Raw genomic sequence first — 21,179 nt, 5'->3', positions numbered from 1 at the left:
AAGGTAAAGACAACTGAATAATAGATTTTAGAAAATGATTGTACAAAGCTTTAAATAAAAAGGGAGTCCTGGCTAAAAACAAAATTTTTTAAGAAAACAACAAAACAGCAAAATGTAGGCCAACTAGAGCACTCTCCATAAGAATTCTGACCAACAAAGGTTTTGTAGTACTAGATTCTTTCAGTTACTGTTAAAATTCAAGCGCCTTGTCGAATTATGATATGGTAACTGTAACTCCTTAAGGGCAGGAATCATGTCTTTCTAGACTTTGTAGGTACTCATTAACTGCCCGTTCAGTAGGCAAAACAATTTATTTCTGCACACATTATCCATGAGTAAGGCAATACAATATTTTACCCATTTTATGTTTCAAAACTTAAGAAACAGAAAGGCTAGTTATCTTGTCCCAGATCCAGTGCTGCTTAGACGGGGGTAGGACTAGAACTCAGCCTTCTGGCTTTCAACCCAGTATTCTTTTGATGAAGAACTAGTTTAATACTTAGGATTAGAAAAGGGAAAGGAACTCATATGGGTTTGTAAACTGCAAAATTGTAAGCTTACCTTTGATACATGAAAAACCTGGAAAAATTAATACAAAGTTGATTACAAAAATGGCTCTGAATAGTGTTAGATATTGCTAACTAAGGAGAAAGGATAAATTTCTTTTGATTGCAGCCTTCTGTACTCACAAACAACCTGGTCAAACATGATATATCACAAAAAGTTAAAGTGTTTGCAAAGGACTTCTATTCCTAGCCATGATAGACCAGATAATTTGGATCAGCCCTCTTGCTGAGGGTGTGTGTGTGTGTGTGTGCGCGTGCGCACGCGCGTATGTGTATATGTATGTGTATGTGTATGTGTGTTACCACTTGAAGGTGCTGAACAAGTAGCAAGATGTGAAGAATCACAGAACAAGAACCAGGGAAACAATGAGAACCACAGAAGTGAACCTGACATTTGGGGCCATTTTTCCGCTAGGCGCATTTGCTGATTTCAGAAGACCCACCTGTGAGGACAAACATTGGAATCTATTTAGGGCCTGTCAAAGGCAGAAGCTCCTGGTAAACCCTCTGTGCTTCAGTCTGTCTGTAGCTAATCTTTGAAGGGACTATTGTCTGTCTTTGAATTATAGTCCCTGATTGTCTTAGTTTTACAAATCAGATTAAGGTGATCCTGGATTCTAATAACCCCAGGTGACTGTCAGAAGCAAACAAATTCTCTGCAGATGACATCATTTTCGGCTTCAATTTATTTCTAGAATTTTAAAAATACAATGTAACAATATTAATAATACAGTGTTCAGAAACAAGACAAGATAATATAAAGTGACCAGAAATAAGAGACTATAGAATATACCTATAGGGACTTCAGATACTGGCATTATGAAACTTAAACTTAAGCCAGGAGCAGTGGCTCACGCCTGTAATCCCAACACTTGGGGAGTCCAAGGAGGGTGGATCACTTGAGATCAGGAGTTTGAGACCAGTCTGGCCAACATGCTGAAACCCCATCTCTACTAAAAAAATACAAAAATTAGCCAGGCATGGTGGCACGCGCCTGTAATCCCAGGTACTCAGGAGGCTGAGACATGAGAATCACTTGAACCCGGGAGGCGGAAGTTTCAGTGAGCCTAGACTGCATCACTATACTCCAGCCTGGGTGACAGAGCAAGACTCCGTCTAAAAAAAAAACGAAATGAAATGAAATAAACAATTAAAAAAATTTAAAAAGCCTTTGTTACCATGTTAAAGAATAAGATTGAGATTTTCAGCAAAAAATGAGAAATAAGCCAAAAAAGTCTGTTTCAGTTTTGAAAAATCATCACATTAACAGAATAAAAGAGAAAAATTAGATTTTGAAAAGCATTTGCTAAAATCAATCTGATTTAAAAATAAAACTCACATATACCCCTGAACCTAAAATAAAAGTTTAAAAAAGTAAAAAATAAAAGAAAACAAAACTCTTAATAATAAAAAAAGGAATAAAAAGGAGTTTCCTTAATCTGTTAGAGGGTATGTTGAAAAGTCTCCTGCAAACAGCTTACTTAGTGATGAAATGTTGAAAGGGTACTTTCTGAGATTAGGAACAAGGCAAGACTGCTATCACCCCTTCAGGTCAACATTGTTCTGGAAGTCCTAGCTGGAACAGTGAAACAGGAAGTGAATAAACAAGCATACTGATTGAGGAGGAAAAAATAAAATTGTCATTATCCAAAATGAACAATTGTATAGTACAGAAAATAAAGAATCTGCCTTCTGCATTAGGGAAGTCAATATACAAATAGCAACGAAGAAAACATAAAGTTAAAAAATACCATTTACCATAGCATCAAAAATATTAAATTCCTAGGTATAAATTAAATTCCTTGGTATAATATTTTAGGTGCTATATACAAAAGATATGTTACATACAAAAGATATGTGTTACATATCTTTTAGGTGTTACACACAAAAGATATGTTACATACAAAAGATATGTAACACCTAAAAGATATATCTTTATCATACAAAAGATATGTGGTATCTTTTACATACAAAAGATATGTAACACCTAGATGTTACATACAAAAACACTTTAGGTGTTACGTATCTTTTAGGTGTTATATACAAAAGATATGTAACACCTAAAATATTATTGAGAGAAAATTAAGAAGACCTAAATAAATGAAGGGATATACCATGTTCATTGGTTAGAAAATTCAGTATTACAAAAATATTTTCCCCAAATTGATCTATGGTTTGAAAGTAATTACAGTCAAAAAATCTAAAAATGTTTTTATTTTTACAGACAAATTGATTCTGTAATTTAAGTGGAGAGGCAAAGCACCAGGAATAGCCAAGATATTCTTGGAGAAGAGCAAGATCAGTGGATTTTGCTCACCAAAATATCACTCCGTATTAAAAGTTACAGTAATTAAAACAACATGTTTTTGGTGCAAGGATAGACAAACCAATGGAATAGAATAGACACCCCAGGAAAAGACATATGATAAATACAGCACTGCAGAGGGGCTGGGAAAGGAAGATGTTTCTAATCAATGATATCAGAACAATTAGATATTCAAAAGAGAAGAAAATTTCACCTCCATCTCACACCAAAAGTGGCAATCAAGTCTAGGTAGATTGAAAATCTAAATGTGAAAAGCAAAACAATAAAACTTCTTAGCAATAAATAATCTTAACATTATAGTGGGGAAAGATTTATTTAGTGGGATACAAAAAAGCAGTCATGTTTTTAAAATGGATAAATGGCCAGGCACAGTGGTTCATGCCTGTAATCCCAGCACTTTGGGAGACCAAGGCGGGCAGATTGCCCCAGCTCAGAAATTTGAGACCAGCATGGCCAACATGGCGAAACCCTGTCCCTACTAAAAATACAAAAAATTAGCTGGGCATGGTGGTACATGCCTGTAGTCCTAGCTACTTGAGAGACTGAGGCAGGAGAATCACTTGCGTCTGGGGGGCAGCGGTTGCAGTGAGCTGAGATTGTGCCTCTTCACTTCAGCCTGGGTGACAGAGCGAGGCTCTAAATAAATTAAAATAAAATAAAATGGGTAAATTTGACTACATTAAGATGAAAACTTTCTGTTCTTCCAAAAAACAGCATTAAGAGTGTAAAAAAAGGCAAGCTTCAAGTGGGAGCAGATGTTTAATACAGAAATCAACCAAGATCTTATATTCAGAATATGTAAAGAACATTCTGAAATCACTTAGAAAAATGAGCAAGAAACTTGAACAGGCATTTCACAAAGGAGGATATCCAAGAGGCAACTAAACATATAAGGAGGGCCAGGTGCAGTGACTCACACCTGTTTTCCCAGCACTTTGGGAGGTTGAGGCAGGAAGATCGCTTGAAGGCAGCCTGGGTAACATAATGAGACCCTACTGCTACAAAGATAAAAAAATAAATTAATTGGGCATGGTGGCATGTGCCTATAGTCCCAGCTACCTGGGACACTAAGGCGGTAGGATCACTTGAACCCAGGAGTTCGAAGGTGCAGTGAGCTATGATCCTGCCACTGCACTCCAGCCCAGGCAACAGAAACTCTGTCTTTAAAAATATGTACATATGAGAAGTTGCTTTGCTTCGTTAGTAACTAAAGAAGTGCAGATTACAATCATAGTGAGTTGCCTCTACCCACCCATCAGAATCATTAATATGTTGATGAGAATATGGAACCATAGGAACTCTCATACTCTTTACTAAGAGAGTATACCCACTTTGTAAAAACACTTTGGTATAATCAAATATACTAGATTGTGCTAAGGGTGCAATATATGTGTACCAAAAGTTAAGAATGTTTATAATAGCATAATTCATAATAGCAAAAATAGACCTAAATGTCTACTACAAGAGACTGGATAAGTTATGGCATATTTGTGTCATAATTTGATTTCTGTTCAATGAAAATTAATGAACTACAGCTACTAATAACAACATGGCTGAATCACATCAACATAATTTTGAATGTAAGAATCCAGACACAAAAGAATGCATGCATGTTATGTAATTTCATTTATATGAAGATTAAAAAGCAGACAAAACAAAACTTTATGGATGTCTGCTTTATAGCAAAACTAAAGAAAACCATACAATTCAAGGCAATGGCCTGTTCGGTGGGGGAAGGATAGAATATTGATTGGGAGGTTCGGTCAGCGTTCTGTTTCTCAACCTGGATGGTGGTTATATGGTTGCTCACTTCATTAAAATTCTTTCGGCCATACATTTTGGTATTTTTATTGTTGTTTTGGTTTTTTTTGTAGTTTTCTCTCTGTGTTACTGTTCACAGTAAAAAAATTTAAAAGAAAGCCAACAGAACTATTAGTAAAGAAATAGTGGATATCTTCATGTGGGCAGGAAAAAAGAAGCGATATTCTGGTCATGGTAATTTTCAGATGTTTTCCCCTGACCTATTTGACGAAATAGAGAATGTATTCATTAGACTCATCACAAAAGTTCTTGAGGAAGAAAGGGTGCTTGACAATAAGGGGAAAAGGTTTATGAGTGAGGTGGGGACTTCAAAAGAAAATGTATGGAAATTCAAAAAGAAGGGAGTATACTAGAGAAATGATCAGAGACAATTAAGTCCCATGGAGGTCAGACAAAGACACGGGATGTGTTCTGAGAAAACAATGTATACTAAGTTCTGATAGGCAATTGGTGCCTAAGTAAAAGTATGCTGGTAAACTCTCTGGGACTGAGAGTGGAGTGCTGGCTGAGAAACTTGGCAAAGCTTTGGAAGAGCATAAGAAACATGATCTGAACCGTGATCTTCAAAGCAGCTGAATGTCTTCCAAGAGATGCAAGACAGTACCATCTGTGGTGTTTGCCAAGAAAATATTACAGCCTCTGTTTATTTTATTTACTATGAGTGCATTTATTGTATAGCCTCTGATATTTTTATATGTGCCTTTTAATGCACAAACTATATTTATATAGAAGAACATATGTTTAATTATTAATTCATTCAATAAATATTAAAGGACTACTCTGGGCTAGATATGGTTCTAGATACCAAAGGTACAGTGGAGAACAAGATAGACAAATATTTGCTCTCATGGAGCTTACATTCTAGTCAAATAAATACATTGTATAAGGGTAGGTAGTAATGTGCTGTAAAAAATAAAGTGAGACAGAGAATGATGGGAAAGGGGCTCATTTATATCAGCAGAATGGGGAAAGCCTCTCTGAAGAGGTCATAGCAGAGCAGAAACCAAAGGAATAGCTGAGGGAGCCAGCCAGGGGAATATCTGAGAGAGCTGCATGTAAGACAGAGACTGTGTGCAGTGAATGGAGGGCAAAAAGGTGGAAATGACAGGTCGGCAGCCAGCCAGGACTCTGCAACCAGTGGTATAACAAGGCCAGAGGAATGGGCTGATGGGAGCAGTCCAGGTAACAAGAAAGTATAGATAACAAGCTGCAGAGAATTTAAAAATAAAACCAACTAAAAGTTGGTCTGTTTCTTCTTCTTATCATTTGCCTGTAATTCTAAACAACATCAGTGATACTCATCCCCAAAGGGATGGCTCTTCCGTACAGTAGAATTTCAGCTAATAAATGTAAAAGAAAAGTGGGAAGTAGAAAAATTATCATTATGCACACACTGCTGTAATCACGGTTGCAGATAAGATCCAGCAATGGCTGCTAAAATTAGTGGGAAAACCTTTGAGGAGAAACGGGATTCCCATAATCTCAGAACATCTCCCTCAAGGTGTTTTGTAATTGCAAAGGGAAATACAGTAACTTTAAGGGAAGAAATCCAGCAGAAATCTTAACCAAGTGATCAAGGTTAGTGTCATCCATAATAAGATATATTGACTTCATAAACTCCCTGGTATACACTAAAGACATGACATCTTTTCTGGGATACTTTTGCCAAAAATGCAAAAATGAGATGCATGAGGAACATTCAAGAAAATAATTGATCAGTAGTCTTCAAAAGTGTCAAAGTCATGAAAGAGAAGGGCAGATTGAGGAACTATCTATCACATATTGGAGGAGACTCAAGAGAAATAATAACTAAATGCAATGTGGGATCCTGGATGGGATCCTGAAACAAAAAGACCATTTGTCAGAAACAGGTGAAATTTGAATAAGGACTGTAGTTTATTTATTAATGTCATACTATTGTTATTTTGCTGGTTCAGATAATTGCACTAATGGCTATATAGGATGTTAACATTAGGAGAACCTTGGTGAGGGGAGTGAGAATTCTCTGTAATATTTATGCAGGTTTTCTATAAATGTAAACCTCATTCCCAATAAAGACAATAATTTTTTTTAAGTTTTATGGTACTCTTTCCTGCCATGGTAAACCATTACCATTGTCACCCCCAATGGCCCTGGTATGCCCCTGCTTAGAACTTTGTATTTTATTCTAAGTATGACAAGAATTCTTTGAAGGTTTGAGAGCAGAGGAGTGATATGATTTGATTTTTATTAACTATATTGTGATTGTTTAACATTTATATTTTTATTACATGGGTGTATAATCCAAATGATTTGGAAACTATTAGATGAGGGAATGATATGAGAAAATTATTTCACTAAGAGAAAAATCTAATGACTTCTTTAATAGATGAAGAACTATTATACAAACAATCCCATGGTCTTAATGAGAAGATGTGCTACAGTTACAGTATGAGTGGATTTTAGGAATAAGCAGAGCTGTATTAAGGTTTGTTGGAGCTGGAATTTCTTCCTTAGGGGTTGTGTGATCACTCTGCAATTTGATTTAGAAAAAGTCTTGTCTACAAGGTAGTTTCTCAGAATCACTTTCAATTCTTTGATTTTATATTACTCTTATCCCCTCTTTTTAAATTTTTTTTTTTTTACATTATGTATATACATTTGCTTAAGAAACAAAACCTTACTTAATCATCTTAGTGTTCATGAAGTTGAACATAATATCAGCCAACAGGTCTCAGCTAGCAGCCTGTGGTCAGAATGTGGCCCACATATATGTTCTAGTATACTGTGTTTGGGCTTCATGGTGCTTTAAAAGAGTTGGAGTCAGTACTTTAAAATCAGAGGTTTAAAATAGTAATCCACATTTTTATCTTTTGAAAAACTGAAAGATCTAGCAACATTGGGCCTACATTCTCACAAGGCAACAACTGAGTTGCGTTGGTGCAGCCTCCCTTGGGAAGCCTCCCTTAGATGAGGCATTTTCTACCCAGAGATACCAGAGTTCCCCCATAGATGGTTTGTTTATATTGTAAGAACCCAGACTGCTTCATATATATCCTATACCTGGCCCCTGTAGGCATTTAAGTTTGCACATCTGCATAGACCATGAACCTTCATAATATCCTCTTTTCTTTACCTTTATAGGAATCTCCCATCCCAGAAGACAAAGACCGGAGATTTGTCTTCTCTTACTTTCTAGCTACTGACATGATCAGTATCTTTGAGCCTCCTGTTCGCAATTCTGGTATCATTGGTGGCAAGTACCTTGGCAGGACTAAAGTTGTTAAACCATACTCTACAGTGGACAACCCTATCTACTATGGCCCCAGTGACTTCTTCATTGGTGCTGTGATTGAGGGTAGGTCTAAATACAGTCCAGAATTTCCTACTGGCTGCCTGAATGAGTTCTTAGTTGGAATTTAATTCATTTTACCGTTGTAAGAAGCAATTAGATTATATTACAACTGAGATAAAGCTACTATCCTTGTATATATGGTATAATGTGTTAATTGCCTTCCTAATCAATTAAACTCTAAGTTGATTGCATTTGTTGGCTACAGATGTCGACAGTAAGTTTTGTAAATACTGAGCAAATGACTGCATATTAGTATGTCATTTAAAGAAAGCTCATTAGTTTCTGTCATAAATGCATAACTGTGAATTTATCATAGGAGGGTTAATACTATTTTACTTCTGATTGCGTGAGAGAACATCACCAAGCTAAGTGTACTGCTACCTTCTCTCCAGTATTTGGTCACCGGTTCATCATCCTTGATACAGACGAGTATGTTTTGAAATACATGGAGAGCAATGCTGCCCAGTATTCACCAGAAGCACTTGCGTCAGTTCAGAAACATGTCCGAAAGCTAGAAGCGCCTGCTTCAGAATCAGAAAGGTATGTGTTTGATTGCTAGGGTTTGGCACACTCAAGATATTCAGGAAGTAATTCTGACTTTGAGTAATCACATTTTAGATTTTCCGATTTCTCTCACCAGGTGAGAATTATTAGATACCAGGTGGGAATTATTAGAAGGTTCTCTGTGTCAGTGTAATAACTAGTAATTTAGAACTTTTTCAACTTTATTTATCTAGCAAATACAGTTGACCCTTGAACAGTGTGGGAGTTAGGGGTACCAGCCTTTCTGCACAGTTGAAAATTCATGTATAACTTTGACACCCCAAAACTTAACTACTAATAGCCTACTCTTGACTGTAAGCCTTACTGATAAACAGTTGATTAACACGTATTTTCTATGTCGTTTGTATTGCATCCTGTATTCTTACAATACAGTAAGCTAGAGAAAATGAAATTAAGAAAATCATAAGAATGAGAAAATTATTTACTATTCATTAAGTGAAAGTGGATCATCTTAAAGGTCTTCATCCTCATCTTCATGTTGAGTAGGTTGAGGAGGATGGGTTGGTTTTGCTGTCTCAAGGGTGGCAAAGCAGAAGAAAATTCAGGTATCAGTGGGCCTGTGCAATGCAAATTCTTGTTGTAAGAGGGTCAGCTATAATTATTAAATGCCTACTATGTGTCAGAGACTATCACCAGACCCTTGGACTTTTATCGGTAAACAAAGTAGACAAGAAGTTGCCTCCCACATTGAGTTGACCTTCCAAGCAGCAGGAAATAGACAATAGCACAAATAAATTATACAGTATATTGGGTGATGAATGCTGTAAAAAATGGAGCAAATTAAGAGTAATAAGTGTTTCTGGAGAGTGGCAGTAGGTTGTGAAGGTAGGTCAGGGTATGTGGTTGTACCTTGAGGTGACATTGAACAACCACTTGAGGGGAGTTAGCTAGGTGGATTTCTGGAGGAAGTGCTTTTCAGGAAGAGGAAATGGTGCATGCAAAGGCCCTAAATGCTAGCATATCTTACTTAAAGTACTCAACGAACATTGGGAAGAAGTAGGCCAGTGAGGGTAGCTGAAATGGAGTGAGTGAGAGGAAGAGGAGTAGGAGATGGAATTAGAAAATTAACAATGGGCTAGATTGTGTAGGACTTACTAGGTCTTTGGAAAGGTGCTGGCTTTTTTCTCTGAATGAAATGAGCCTTTGGGAGCAGGGGCATCTGAATAGAGGAGTGGCAAGATTTGACATATATTTTAAAAGAACTATTCCAGCTGTTGTGTTGAAAATAGATTAGGAGAGAGATTAGTTAAGAGACTATTGCAGTATTCCAGGCAAGAGATGGTGATGTCTGGGCCCAGGATGGTGGTATCAGTGGAGGTGGGGAGAAGTGGTCTGATTTGGATATATTTTGAAGGTGGCACCAATTGGACTTCAGACAGATTTTCTAGGGGATGTGAGGGGAAAAGAATAGTTAAAGAGGACTCCAAGATGTTTGGTCTGAGCAACTGGAAGGAAGAAATTGTGATCACCTGAGATGGGGAAGATGCGGGCTGTGGGTAGAACAGTTGCCTTCTTTGTTGGTGGGGTGGTGATTTCAGTTCTGGATATATTGTATATTAGGTTTAAGACAGCCAAGTCGAGAACATATAGTCTGTTGGATATGTAAATCTGGAGTTTGAGTGAGAGGTCTGGGCTGGTGATATAAATGTGGGAGTTGTTGGCATATAGTGATATTTTAGGCTGTGAGACTGGATGACATCTCTTTCTGTCTCTCTCTTGAGACAGGATCTCGCTCTGTCACCCAGGCTGGCATGCAGTGCTGGTAGTGGAATAATAGCTCACTGCAGCCTCAAATTCCTGAGATCCTTCCACTTCAGCTTCCCAAGTAGCTGGAACTACAGGTACATGCCACCATGCCCAGCTAATTTTTAAATTTTTAGTAGAGACAGGGGTCTCAGTTTATTGCCCAGAATTCCTGGACTCAAGTGATTCTCCCTCCTTGGCCTCCCAAAGTGCTAGGATTACAGGCATGAGCCACTGTTCCTGGCCTGGATGAAGTCTCTAAAGGAGTTAGTGTAGATAAAGAAAAGAATGGCTCCAAGAACTAAGCTCTGGGGTCCACCAACACTTAGAGTCAAGGAAACTGAAAAGGAAAATCAATGAAGCAGGAAGAAAACCAAGTGAATGTGGTGTCCTGGATGCCAAATGAAGAAATTACAGGTAGTTCCTTGTTTACATGGTAGCGTAAGACTGTAAAAAAATAACATGCAAAACAATTTTAATAAAGGGAAAATGTACAATTGTTCTGTGCCCTTTAAAAATTTTTGTCACTGCCAGGCACAGTGGCTCATGCCTGTAATCCCAGCACTTTGGAAGGCCGAGGTAGGCGGAGCATGAGGTCAGGAGTTCGAGACCAGCCTGACCAACATGGTGAAACCCCATCTCTGCTAAAAATACAAACAAATTAGCCAGGCATGGTGGTGCGCACCTGTAATCCCAGCTACTCGGGAGGCTGAGGCAGGAGAATCACTTGAACCCAGGAGGCGGAGGTTGCAGTGAGCCAAGATTGTGCCACTGCATTTCAGCCTGGGCAACAGAGCAAGGCTCCGTCTCAAAAAAAAAAAAAAAAAAAATTTGTCACAACATTAAAAACTTTGATGGTTATAAACATATAAGAATATGAAAAAATAGTAAAACTAATTTTTTTTTTTTTTTTTTTTTTTTTTTTTTTGAGACGGAGTCTTGCTCTGCCGCCCAGGCTGGAGTGCAGTGGCCGGATCTCAGCTCACTGCAAGCTCCGCCTCCCGGGTTCACGCCATTCTCCTGCCTCAGCCTCCCGAGTAGCTGGGACTACAGGTGCCCGCCACCTCGCCCGGCTAGTTTTTTTTTTTTTGTATATTTTAGTAGAGACGGGGTTTCACCATGTTAGCCAGGATGGTCTCGATCTCCTGACCTCGTGATCCGCCCGTCTCGGCCTCCCAAAGTGCTGGGATTACAGGCTTGAGCCACCGCGCCCGGCCAGTAAAACTAATTTTTACTTAGCACACTGAAATTTGAAACATTGATGACATTAAGAATTAAAGTGTTTTATTGCTTTATAAAAACTTTATCAAAAGTGGTTTGAGCGGCACTTGCCTACTTCTCATTGTATAACTTATGATACAGAGTGAACATCTGTTCTATGCCTTGGTGAATTGTCATACTCCTGTTTAAGATGGATCAACTTCCAACATTTTATGATTTTTGCTTTCAATGTTATAAAATATCTCTTAGACTTCCTTTAATGAGAATGAAATATCTCTGAGAGTTCTTTTAATGTGAAGCATTTTACAGGCATCTGGGATATCTTCATTCTTTTCATTACAACCACTTTTCTCATTTGTGTTGATAGGTTTGCCTTCACCAGTTTCCACTGGCTGCACATCTAGAGTCTCTTGAAAGGCAGCTGTGTCGACATTCCTACAGTCAGCTTTCTCTTCTGTAACTCCATTTATATTTGACTTGAATTCACTTCTTGCATCTTTGCTGTACTTTCATCCTTATTGGCCAATTCTCTCTTTTGATTATCCATTTTTGTAAAATACAGTTTGTGTATCACTGAGAGACGAGGAGGCAACATAGCTACACACTTTACTGTCTGCGCGAACTATAAAACAAATATACAGTGACCAGTCACAAACAGACTTTGAAAGAAGTGATGTAATTGTCACTGATGGTGATATGCATCTGTTTAATTACATTGTGGTTAGTGGACTAAAGTCCTGACAGATAAGTTTGTACTTTATGCAGTTACTCATAGTTAGTAACTGTGTTGACTGAAATTTGAACCATGTTGTTGGGGGAATGGATTATTTTACTAAATGGTGGTAGTTGAAATTCATGCATCTTGGAACTGTGCAAACTGAGAAATGCCTTCATATCGAGGAAGACAGACTTGATGGAGGACAGGTGAGCTTCAAAATTAGGGCTCAGCCAGGGAGAGTTACTGGCTTTTCCCAAGAAAGAATTCCAGGGAGAGCTGGTGCTGTTAAACAGCAACTGTTTTTAAGCAACAGTGTACAGCAGCAGCTGAGGTTCTGCTCCTTGTAGAGTAGGGATACCCCCTAGGCATTGTGCCCAGAATAGTAGCTCAAAGGCAGTTCTGCACTCATATGTATACCCACTTTTTATTATATGCACATTAAGGTGCAGTGTATACAGAAATTTCTAGGAAAAGGGTGGTATCTTCCAGGTGTTCGTGTCGTTGCTATGGAAAGGGGTGGTTACTCCCAGATGTTGTCATGGCAATGGTAAACTGATATGGAGCACTGGTGGGCATGTCTTACGGAAAGCTGCTTCTGCCCCAGACCTATTTTAGCTAGTCCTCAATTTGGTCCTGTGTCCGAGCCGAGCCTCCAGAGTCGAGTCCCACTTCCAACCTCAGAATGATTCATTATATCAAATGGGGATTTAGCAATATTAAGGGAATTGGGGACCTTGGAGACCTTAATGAGGAGTTTCAGTGGAATGGGAAGACGGGGAATACCTGATGGCAGTAGATTTAAGAGAGTGGGAGAGAGGAATTCTGGATCAGAGTGGAGACTACTCTTTTGGAGAGGTTTGGTGCAAAGGACAACAGAGCAATGGGGCAGCAGCTGGCAGAGAAAGTGAAGTCAGGAGAAGGTCTTGTTTTATTTTGTTTTTGCTTTTGTTTTAACATAGAAGAAATCGCATGTTTGTATGTTAATGGGAATGATTCCATAGAGAAGAAAACATTGATAAGTGTGTGAGAGAGCAGGGAGAATTTCTGGAGTTTGTGAGAGGATGGGGTTTAAGTGGAGGAATTGGCTTCAGATAGAAGCACCAACCATTCACCTAGGGCAGTATTTCTCAAACTTTTGGGTCTCGAGACACCTTTATACCCTTAAAAATTATTGAGGGCCCCAAAGAGTTTTTATGTGTTTGTATCTATTGCTATTTAGCATATTAGAAATTGTATCTGAAAAATTTTCAAATATTAATTTATTTTGAAAACAATAAACCCATTTCATGTTAACACAAATAACATAATTTTGTGGGGGAAAAAACCCTGTATTTTTACAAACAAAAATTGAGTGAGAAGAGTGATAGCGCTTTACATTTTTGCAAACCTCTTAATGTCTGACTTTAGTAATAGATGATGACTGGATTTTCATGCGCTTTTGTATTCTGCCTGCTGTGATAGCCTGTGTTGTGTGACCTTTGGAAAACTCCATTGTGTACTTGTGGGAAAACAAGAGTAAAAAGATAAATAAATGACTAAGTATTATCACAAGAATAATTTTGACTTCACAGACCCCCAAAGGGTCTTGGGAACCTCCACAGGTCCTGGGATTACTCTTTAAAACCTTGATCTAGGGCAACAGGCAAAAGGCAGGCAGGATATGTGGGTTCAGATGCTGGTAGCTGTGTAGATATTGGAAGGCCCTTGTGATTGTTTTCTGATAGTAGTGCAGTAGAAAGAGTGAGGATAGAGGGAGATGTTGGAGGTTTCAGGAGAGAGGAGAAGTTATGAAATGGTCTTTTTATTGAATATATAAATATCAACAAAATGAATATAAAATAAAATTTAAAATAGCATATATTAGCTACTACTAAGAAAGAAAAAATATCCAAATATTATCCCTATTCACCATGAATTGAAAAATGCATGTTAATTCCAGAGATGTTAAAATGTAAAAAAAAAAAAAAAAATTGTCTCATTTCATGGACACATCTTTAATTAAAAAAAAAAATTGCCTCAGGACTTAAACAAATATGATAGCTGTCCAGGAGAGTGGGAGGCTGAATGGACTGGAGAAGCATAGTTTGGTGGTTGACCAGCATTAAAGACCCACTTCATATTCATAGTCATATATTTAATTCTAATACTTCCCAAAAGTTTTTTTCTGTAATTATCCCTTGTTTATGCAAATACCAGCAGACACTGGAAAGCTTCTTGCTTCAGCATACCACTAATTAAATCATCTTTCACATTTTTTTTAAATTTAGTAATTTAAGTTTTTTAAAATGCAGTAATAAGGAAAAGATACCACTGTGACTCTTAGAATATGATATCAATAAAAATAAGGAGAAATTCAAATTTTAGGTTGCCATATGGATATGGTTTGTTTGGCCCCACCAAGCCTCATGTTGAAATTTGATCCCCAGTGTTGGAGATGGGCCTCATGGAAGGTGTCTGGATCCTGAGGGCAGATCCATCATAAATGGCTTGGTGCCATTCTCATAGGAATGAGTTCTCACTTATAGTTCCCATGAGAACTGTTGTTGAAAAGAGCCTGGCACCACCTACCTCTCTCTCTCTCTCTCTCGCCTCTTCTCTTATCATGTGATCTCTGCACATGTCTGCTCTCCTTCCCCTTCCACCATGAAAGGAAGCAGCCTGACATTTTTACCAGAAGCAAATGTTGGTACCATGTTCCTTATATAGTCTTCAGACCTCTGAGCCAAATAAGCCTCTTTTTTTTTTTTTAAATAAATTACCAGCCTCAGTTATTTCATAGCAACATAAATGGACTACGACATGGGTTAAGAGATCCATTGCCATCCTCATTTTGACCCTCACCCTCCCTTTCTTCTCTTGTGATGGGTCAGAGAGATGAGTTAGGGAAAATGCATGGAGATGATAAGAATCCACGGTCACATCTTCTGTGTTTCCTAGCTATTCTGCATTTAGCTCTTGACTCACCCATCTGATAAAGAATCCTGCTCTAAGGAAATGCAGTTACAAATATATTTTGCCACTCATTGCAGAGAGTCATGAAAGGGGATCATGAATACTTGTCAGACCAGTACTGTTTATGTCAATTGTCAGTTCCAAGATGATGAAATTTGGAGTTGGCCATTTGCTTTCTCTGAGCCAGAAAATTAGAATAATGCACAGGTAACTGAGTATTAACTTCATCTCCAAGGTCTTAAATTCTCTTTGGGTTTGGGGTCCTCATTGCAGTATTTGAACTCAGACTTAAGGACAGCAAATGCACACACTTATTAACCCACCCTCCACAGGAAATCCACATGTGTGAATAGCATAGATACATACACACACTTGTTCATATGTATTATTCTTGTTCCATTAACATGCCCTTTTGTGCGCTTCAGCTTCAAGAGGACCCTACTCTCTTACTCAATGATCTTTTTACTCTTTTTCTTTTTTACTTCCAGCTACTTTTCCCATGAGAATTGTCCAAATATTCTCATTTCCTTTTCCATTTTCTCTAAGGAAATGGAAGTAATTTGGTTTCAAATATGAGATCAAATGATCCAATGTGGGCTTTATCAGTTTTCTCACCCTTCATCTTAGAATGTTTCTCTACTATCACTCTTCTTCTCTTTACCTTCTTTTGTCAGAGATAAGTAACTCCTCCTATTTCTTCAAATCTAATTCTTCTATTTTGTGTCTGTAACCACTTCCCTCCTGACTGCTCCAGAATCTTTATGACTTTTTTAAATGACTGCTTCATAAATTTCTTTCTTGAAGGTCATTGATTGTTTCCAAGTATAATGGACTCTTCTCATTTAGTCATTCATTCAACAGATATTTGAGCTTATACCATATACCAAACCTTATATTAAATGCTTAGGCAACTATATAAGAGAATAGGGAGCTCATAATCTATTCTCTGAGAGCAAGGGTTGACAATTTTTTTTTCTTTTTTCTTTTTTTTTAGTGAAGGGACAGGCAGTAAATAGTTTAGGCTTTATGGATCATACCTTCTTTGGCATAACTACTCAACTCTACCCTTACAGCATGAAAGTAGCCATAGACAATATGTAAATGAATAGGAGTGGCTGTATTTCAATAAAATGTTATGTATAAAAAATAGGCAGCAGGTTGACTTTGGCCTGGGTGTCATAGTTTGCTGACCCCTTGGTCTAGTGTTCAGTTTTTCTGATCTGCATATAATATTGATTACTCTTTACCACCCCTCTTTTGAAATCCTCTTTTGAGTTCTGGAAACTCATTGGTAGTCCTACCTCTCTTAAAGCCTATTCTGTGTGTCTTTCCTACTTCTGTCTACTAGGTTGGCATTTCTCAAGGTCCTGTTTTTTGTCCTCTTGCTTGCCTTCTCTGAACTTTCTAGACATTGCAGTATCTGAATTGCTCTCCTGACCATTCTGCTGAATCTATTTTCAACATGTCTTTGTTCATCTGAGCCACCAGCATCTCCCACTTTGTACAACTAAAAATGAAGCCATTGTCATTTTCATCTTTCTAACTCTTCCTTATTCCTTCTTTTTGCTTATCTGTCTCATTTTCTAAGTGGAGAACTTTGCCAGGAGGCTCATAGCAAAGTATTCGAAGAGCACATAGAAAACTGTGACATCCCTCTTACCTCTGGAAGATTAGCCACTCTATAAAACACGTTCACTTTTATGGAAGTTAAGGAAGGTCATTGGAGGACTTGGCACAGAGTCTTCACCCAGCATGTTAGGACCTCCAGCCACTTCTCAGTTGGCAGTCCCTGTTGGGCATAACCAGCTGGCCCCTGTGTTTTCTTGTTGACCCATGTGAGCAAAGCTTGCCCTGTAACTTGCAGCTCTTTTCCAGAATGTGCCCTGACTTGGGCTTTGGCAATAAAGTAAGCGCTGTAACTTTAACTAGCTCTTCCTTAAACAGTACCACCTGTTGCTATCTATCTGTGAATTTACTCCATCTTACTCAAAGGCAGCAGATGCCATGGGCATTTTTCCTACTGTATAAAGGAGAATGGGAATCTGGCTTCTTTGGGAAAGGGAGAGTTATTGTCTGTTTCCCCAAATGATTGGATGATCACATTTTAACTTTATATGTTTCATGGCTCTAGTTCTTGGAAATACATGGAAGATTGAGGTTTGACTGCTTCCTGCCACTAAAATAGCTCCCTGGTGGTCATTCATAATTTAGTATATATGATTTGAATAACATTAATCAGATAAACATATTCTGTTTCTATAATGAATAATGCTAGAGAGCATTTAGATATTGGGGATTATTACAACAATTTTTATTGTTCTTGGCTTACTACAAAAGTAACACATGACCAGCATTTGAAAATTGAGGGAATAAAAATCTAGGTAATAGAAATGGAAATAAGCAAAAATTTTTGAAAATCTTATAACTCAGAGATAACTACTTCTAATATTTTGTTTTTAAAGACACATATAAAGTGGAAAATTCTGTAATACTATTTTGCTTTTTTCACTTGATAGTCTATCATGAACCCTTGTGAAATGAAATATTTTAAGACATATATATGAAGGGACCAAGGAGAAGCTTTGCTCCTACCCCATCTTTCATGTACCTACTTCTTATCCTCCACTCCCCATAGGTAATTACCTCTTTCATTGATTTTTTTGAATATCTTTTCAGAGTTTCTTTAAATAATATAAACAACTTTAAGTACATACTCTTATTCCCCCACAGCTTTTATAACACAAGGTAACACTCTATACATACATTTATGTCTTGATTTTCTCACTAAAAATACCTTTATACTCTTTTTGCAGCATTTTCAATGGCTACAGTATTATTCCGTTCCTTTATTGTAGTGTAAATTATTTAATTCCCTATTTTTGGACATTTGGGTGATCTCAAAACAATCTTATAGATGTATCTTTGCATACAACCCATGATTATTTCCTTAGGATAAATTATTTGAGATTATTTGCTGGACTGTTGCTTCATGTTTCCAAATTTTTCCTGAAAGGTTATTCCACTTTATACCTTCCCCAGCAAGACTTGCCAACAGGTAAAAGGGGGAAATAAGTTAAAAAGAGGTTATTTGCAACAGTGAACTTTAAAAATATTATACACAAGAAAAATAAATACAGAAAAGCAATGGTAGATTGACAGTTTTCAAGTTATGGAAGGAGAGGAATTCAGTGAGAGGTGACTGGGCACAATTGAGAGAATATATTGGAACTGGAGTAGGATGTGAGTGCTAGTCTTGCCGCTGACATGGGATGTGGGATCAGTCACTCAGGTCTTCAGATGTGTTTTCTCATCACTGAAAGAGGGAAGAATGCTTACTGAGTTTATTTGGCCCATTTCGTTCTAAAAGGATTTATGAAGATGGAATATGAGGGAATCTTTCAGCTCTAAACTTTTTAATTTTATAACTGTACCTTCATTTTCAGAGGAAATAAAAATTGAGCCTCTACTTATTATTGAAGGGTTAGACCTCTCTCTTCCCAATACCCTGTGCTACTATCCTCTCTTAATTTCAGTAAATGCTAAGCCCAAACTTCTCACTCTACCTCACAGAGCAATCTCTTAGCTTCCATAGATAACCTTTCACAAAATTCAGTGTGAATTGGACAGGGAATAATATTAAAAGTATAAAAGGTTGATTCTTGGCTGCAGATCAATATCAATATCTGTATCTATCTATCTATCATCTCTCTTTATATATATCACTCAGGCATTTAGCTGTAGATGAGGAAACATTAATCTGCAACATCAGTAAGAGACAATGATGTGACTTCCACAGATACCAAATTTGGCATGGTGGTGGTATTAGATTTGCCTCCTTGTAGTGCAGTGATTAACAGATGGCAGGAAAGGAGGCTGAGCAAGAAGGGAGGAAATTCAAAAACTGCCCCTAATCACGCCTTCCTGATGTGGAGGTCAGCTATCGGCCTGTGGGCAAGTGTTCAGTCATTGGTCAGCTCAGTCTCAAAGCTGGGATTAGAAGCTTCCCTGATTTCATCAAGTAAGAACTTTGGTCACTGAGATGAGATTGGTCAAGAATAAATACCACGTGCAGTCATTTCCTTCCTTTCTCTACAGCAAGCAAACTGAAAAGGATCCAGGTATGCAGGAATTGGAAGCATTAATAGACACAATTCAGAAGCAACTGAAAGATCACTCATGCAAAGACAACATTCGTGAGGCATTTCAAATTTACGACAAGGAAGCTTCAGGATATGTGGACAGAGACATGTTCTTTAAAATCTGTGAATCACTTAACGTCCCAGTGGATGACTCCTTGGTTAAGGAGGTCAGTATGAATTACTCTTCTGAGTTGATTGCAGAGGCTAAGCACTGATCATTCTTTCCTAAAGGCAATTGTGTATGTATTTCACTACAGCTGACACAGATTTAGGATGTTCAGATCAGATCTACTATTCTGTCCTGATTAGGTATTGCCCGTTCATTCTAGCATTGGCATTCTTTTATAATTGCTGTTGCAGGGCATCTCTTTAAGTGGGCCTGGGGCTGGACAACACAGAGTGGTTAGTAGACCAACATGTCAGGACTGAATAAGAGCAACAGAGATGATCCAGGAGGGGCAGCTACCAAGGGGAGACTCAAAGATGTTGATTGAGCAGACTGCTTGGCAACCTTTGATATCCTTCACAGCTGATACCTACACTGGCCCATCAGTAGGGTTAGCATGGAAGAGGGCGTGACCACTGTGGGAGGGCTGTGGCATCTGTCAGTAATGGTAGCATGACCAGCAGCAGATGCAGAAAGGGCATGGAAGTTCAGTTGAAGGAGGACTTTCATGCCTTTTCTTCATTATAAACCCTTTAGCCAGGGTTCCCTTGGAAGTCAGAACAAAGTCCCCCTGAGAAATGCCAAGGACTGTGGCTTATTATCATTGAGACATTCTTACTGATTAAGAATATTGAGGTTCTGTAGGCCCTTTTAAAGATCGTTTAGCCAAAACAGGTGTTCATAATTTAAGAGTCATTTAGGAAAGGGTTTGGTTTAGGGCTAGTGACTAGGTTGGAGACAAGGATTTGTCATAGAAACATTTGCAGGGAGTGAGTAGGAGGGCAGATAGAAGAGTATTTGTTCATGTGGACCAAACACACATTTAGCTCCTCAAATTTTAGGTTGACAGCATGCCCAACTTTTGATTTTCAAATTCTTCATACTGTCTGATGTGGGAACTGACATGGGAGAGAGAAATGGCAGTCATTGACAAGTACAGCAGGGAAGTGGGGGTGGGACAGATTTGCATATGTCTTATAAAAATAACCACAGAAAATCAGTCCGTTACCAGTCACAGTTGAGTTTCAAAGGACACAGGTTGAGCAGTGGCATAACCAGACCCTTCCGTTAGGCTGCGGTAGCAAGAGCCTGCTATTTAAAAAGTCTTACTCCTCATGAGCTGAGTGGACAGTCTTTTATTTGAATATAAAAACAACTAAAAGTGCTTTTATAAATATGGATGTTAGTTCTGAAATCTTGGGAAGTGTGGCAGACTGCCACGGTTACTACTTGAGACCGTCACTACAACAATTACTACTGTTACTACTTGAGACCATCATTACGAGAGTTAATGAAGGAGGATGAAAGCAGAAATGAAAACTTAAAAGAAAAGTAACTATTTTAAAGGAAAGGAAAGAAGAGAGCTCCCTGCTTCTAGTGAGCAAAGGCAGCTGCCCGAGCCTCTACACCCCTTCATCTTTATTGGATAGAAAGAACAGGGAGAAGGAGGTAACGATTGGTCAGTTGCTTAATTGATCACAGGTTCACATTATTGCTAACAGGCTTCAGATGTGCCAAATCACAAGAAACACTTGTGCCTGGGTCATGACTGCCCTCAGCATTCCTTCTGGGCAGCAGATGCAGTTTGTCAGTTTGCCAACATCCTGCTTTCATGAGAAAGAGTTTGCT

General features: G+C 38.2%; 1 protein-coding gene across 4 annotated transcripts in view; it reads left to right on the top strand.

The window, feature by feature from the left end:
• Window positions 1–21,179, top strand: part of LOC105490863 (EF-hand domain containing 1) — a 72,903-nt gene that overhangs the window by 51,277 nt on the left and 447 nt on the right. For all 4 annotated transcript variants that reach the window (XM_011756835.3, XM_011756834.2, XM_071096946.1 and 1 more), the window contains 3 exons: window positions 7,837–8,050; window positions 8,440–8,587; window positions 19,341–19,551. In XM_011756835.3, the coding sequence (XP_011755137.2) occupies window positions 7,837–8,050; window positions 8,440–8,587; window positions 19,341–19,551 (573 nt within the window). The remainder of the gene's footprint in view (window positions 1–7,836; window positions 8,051–8,439; window positions 8,588–19,340; window positions 19,552–21,179) is intronic.

Source organism: Macaca nemestrina, chromosome 5, assembly GCF_043159975.1.
Source record: "Macaca nemestrina isolate mMacNem1 chromosome 5, mMacNem.hap1, whole genome shotgun sequence".
Lineage (NCBI taxonomy): Eukaryota > Metazoa > Chordata > Mammalia > Primates > Cercopithecidae > Macaca > Macaca nemestrina.
Note: the sequence above shows the minus strand (reverse complement) of the source record. Positions and strands in the feature narration are given on the sequence as shown.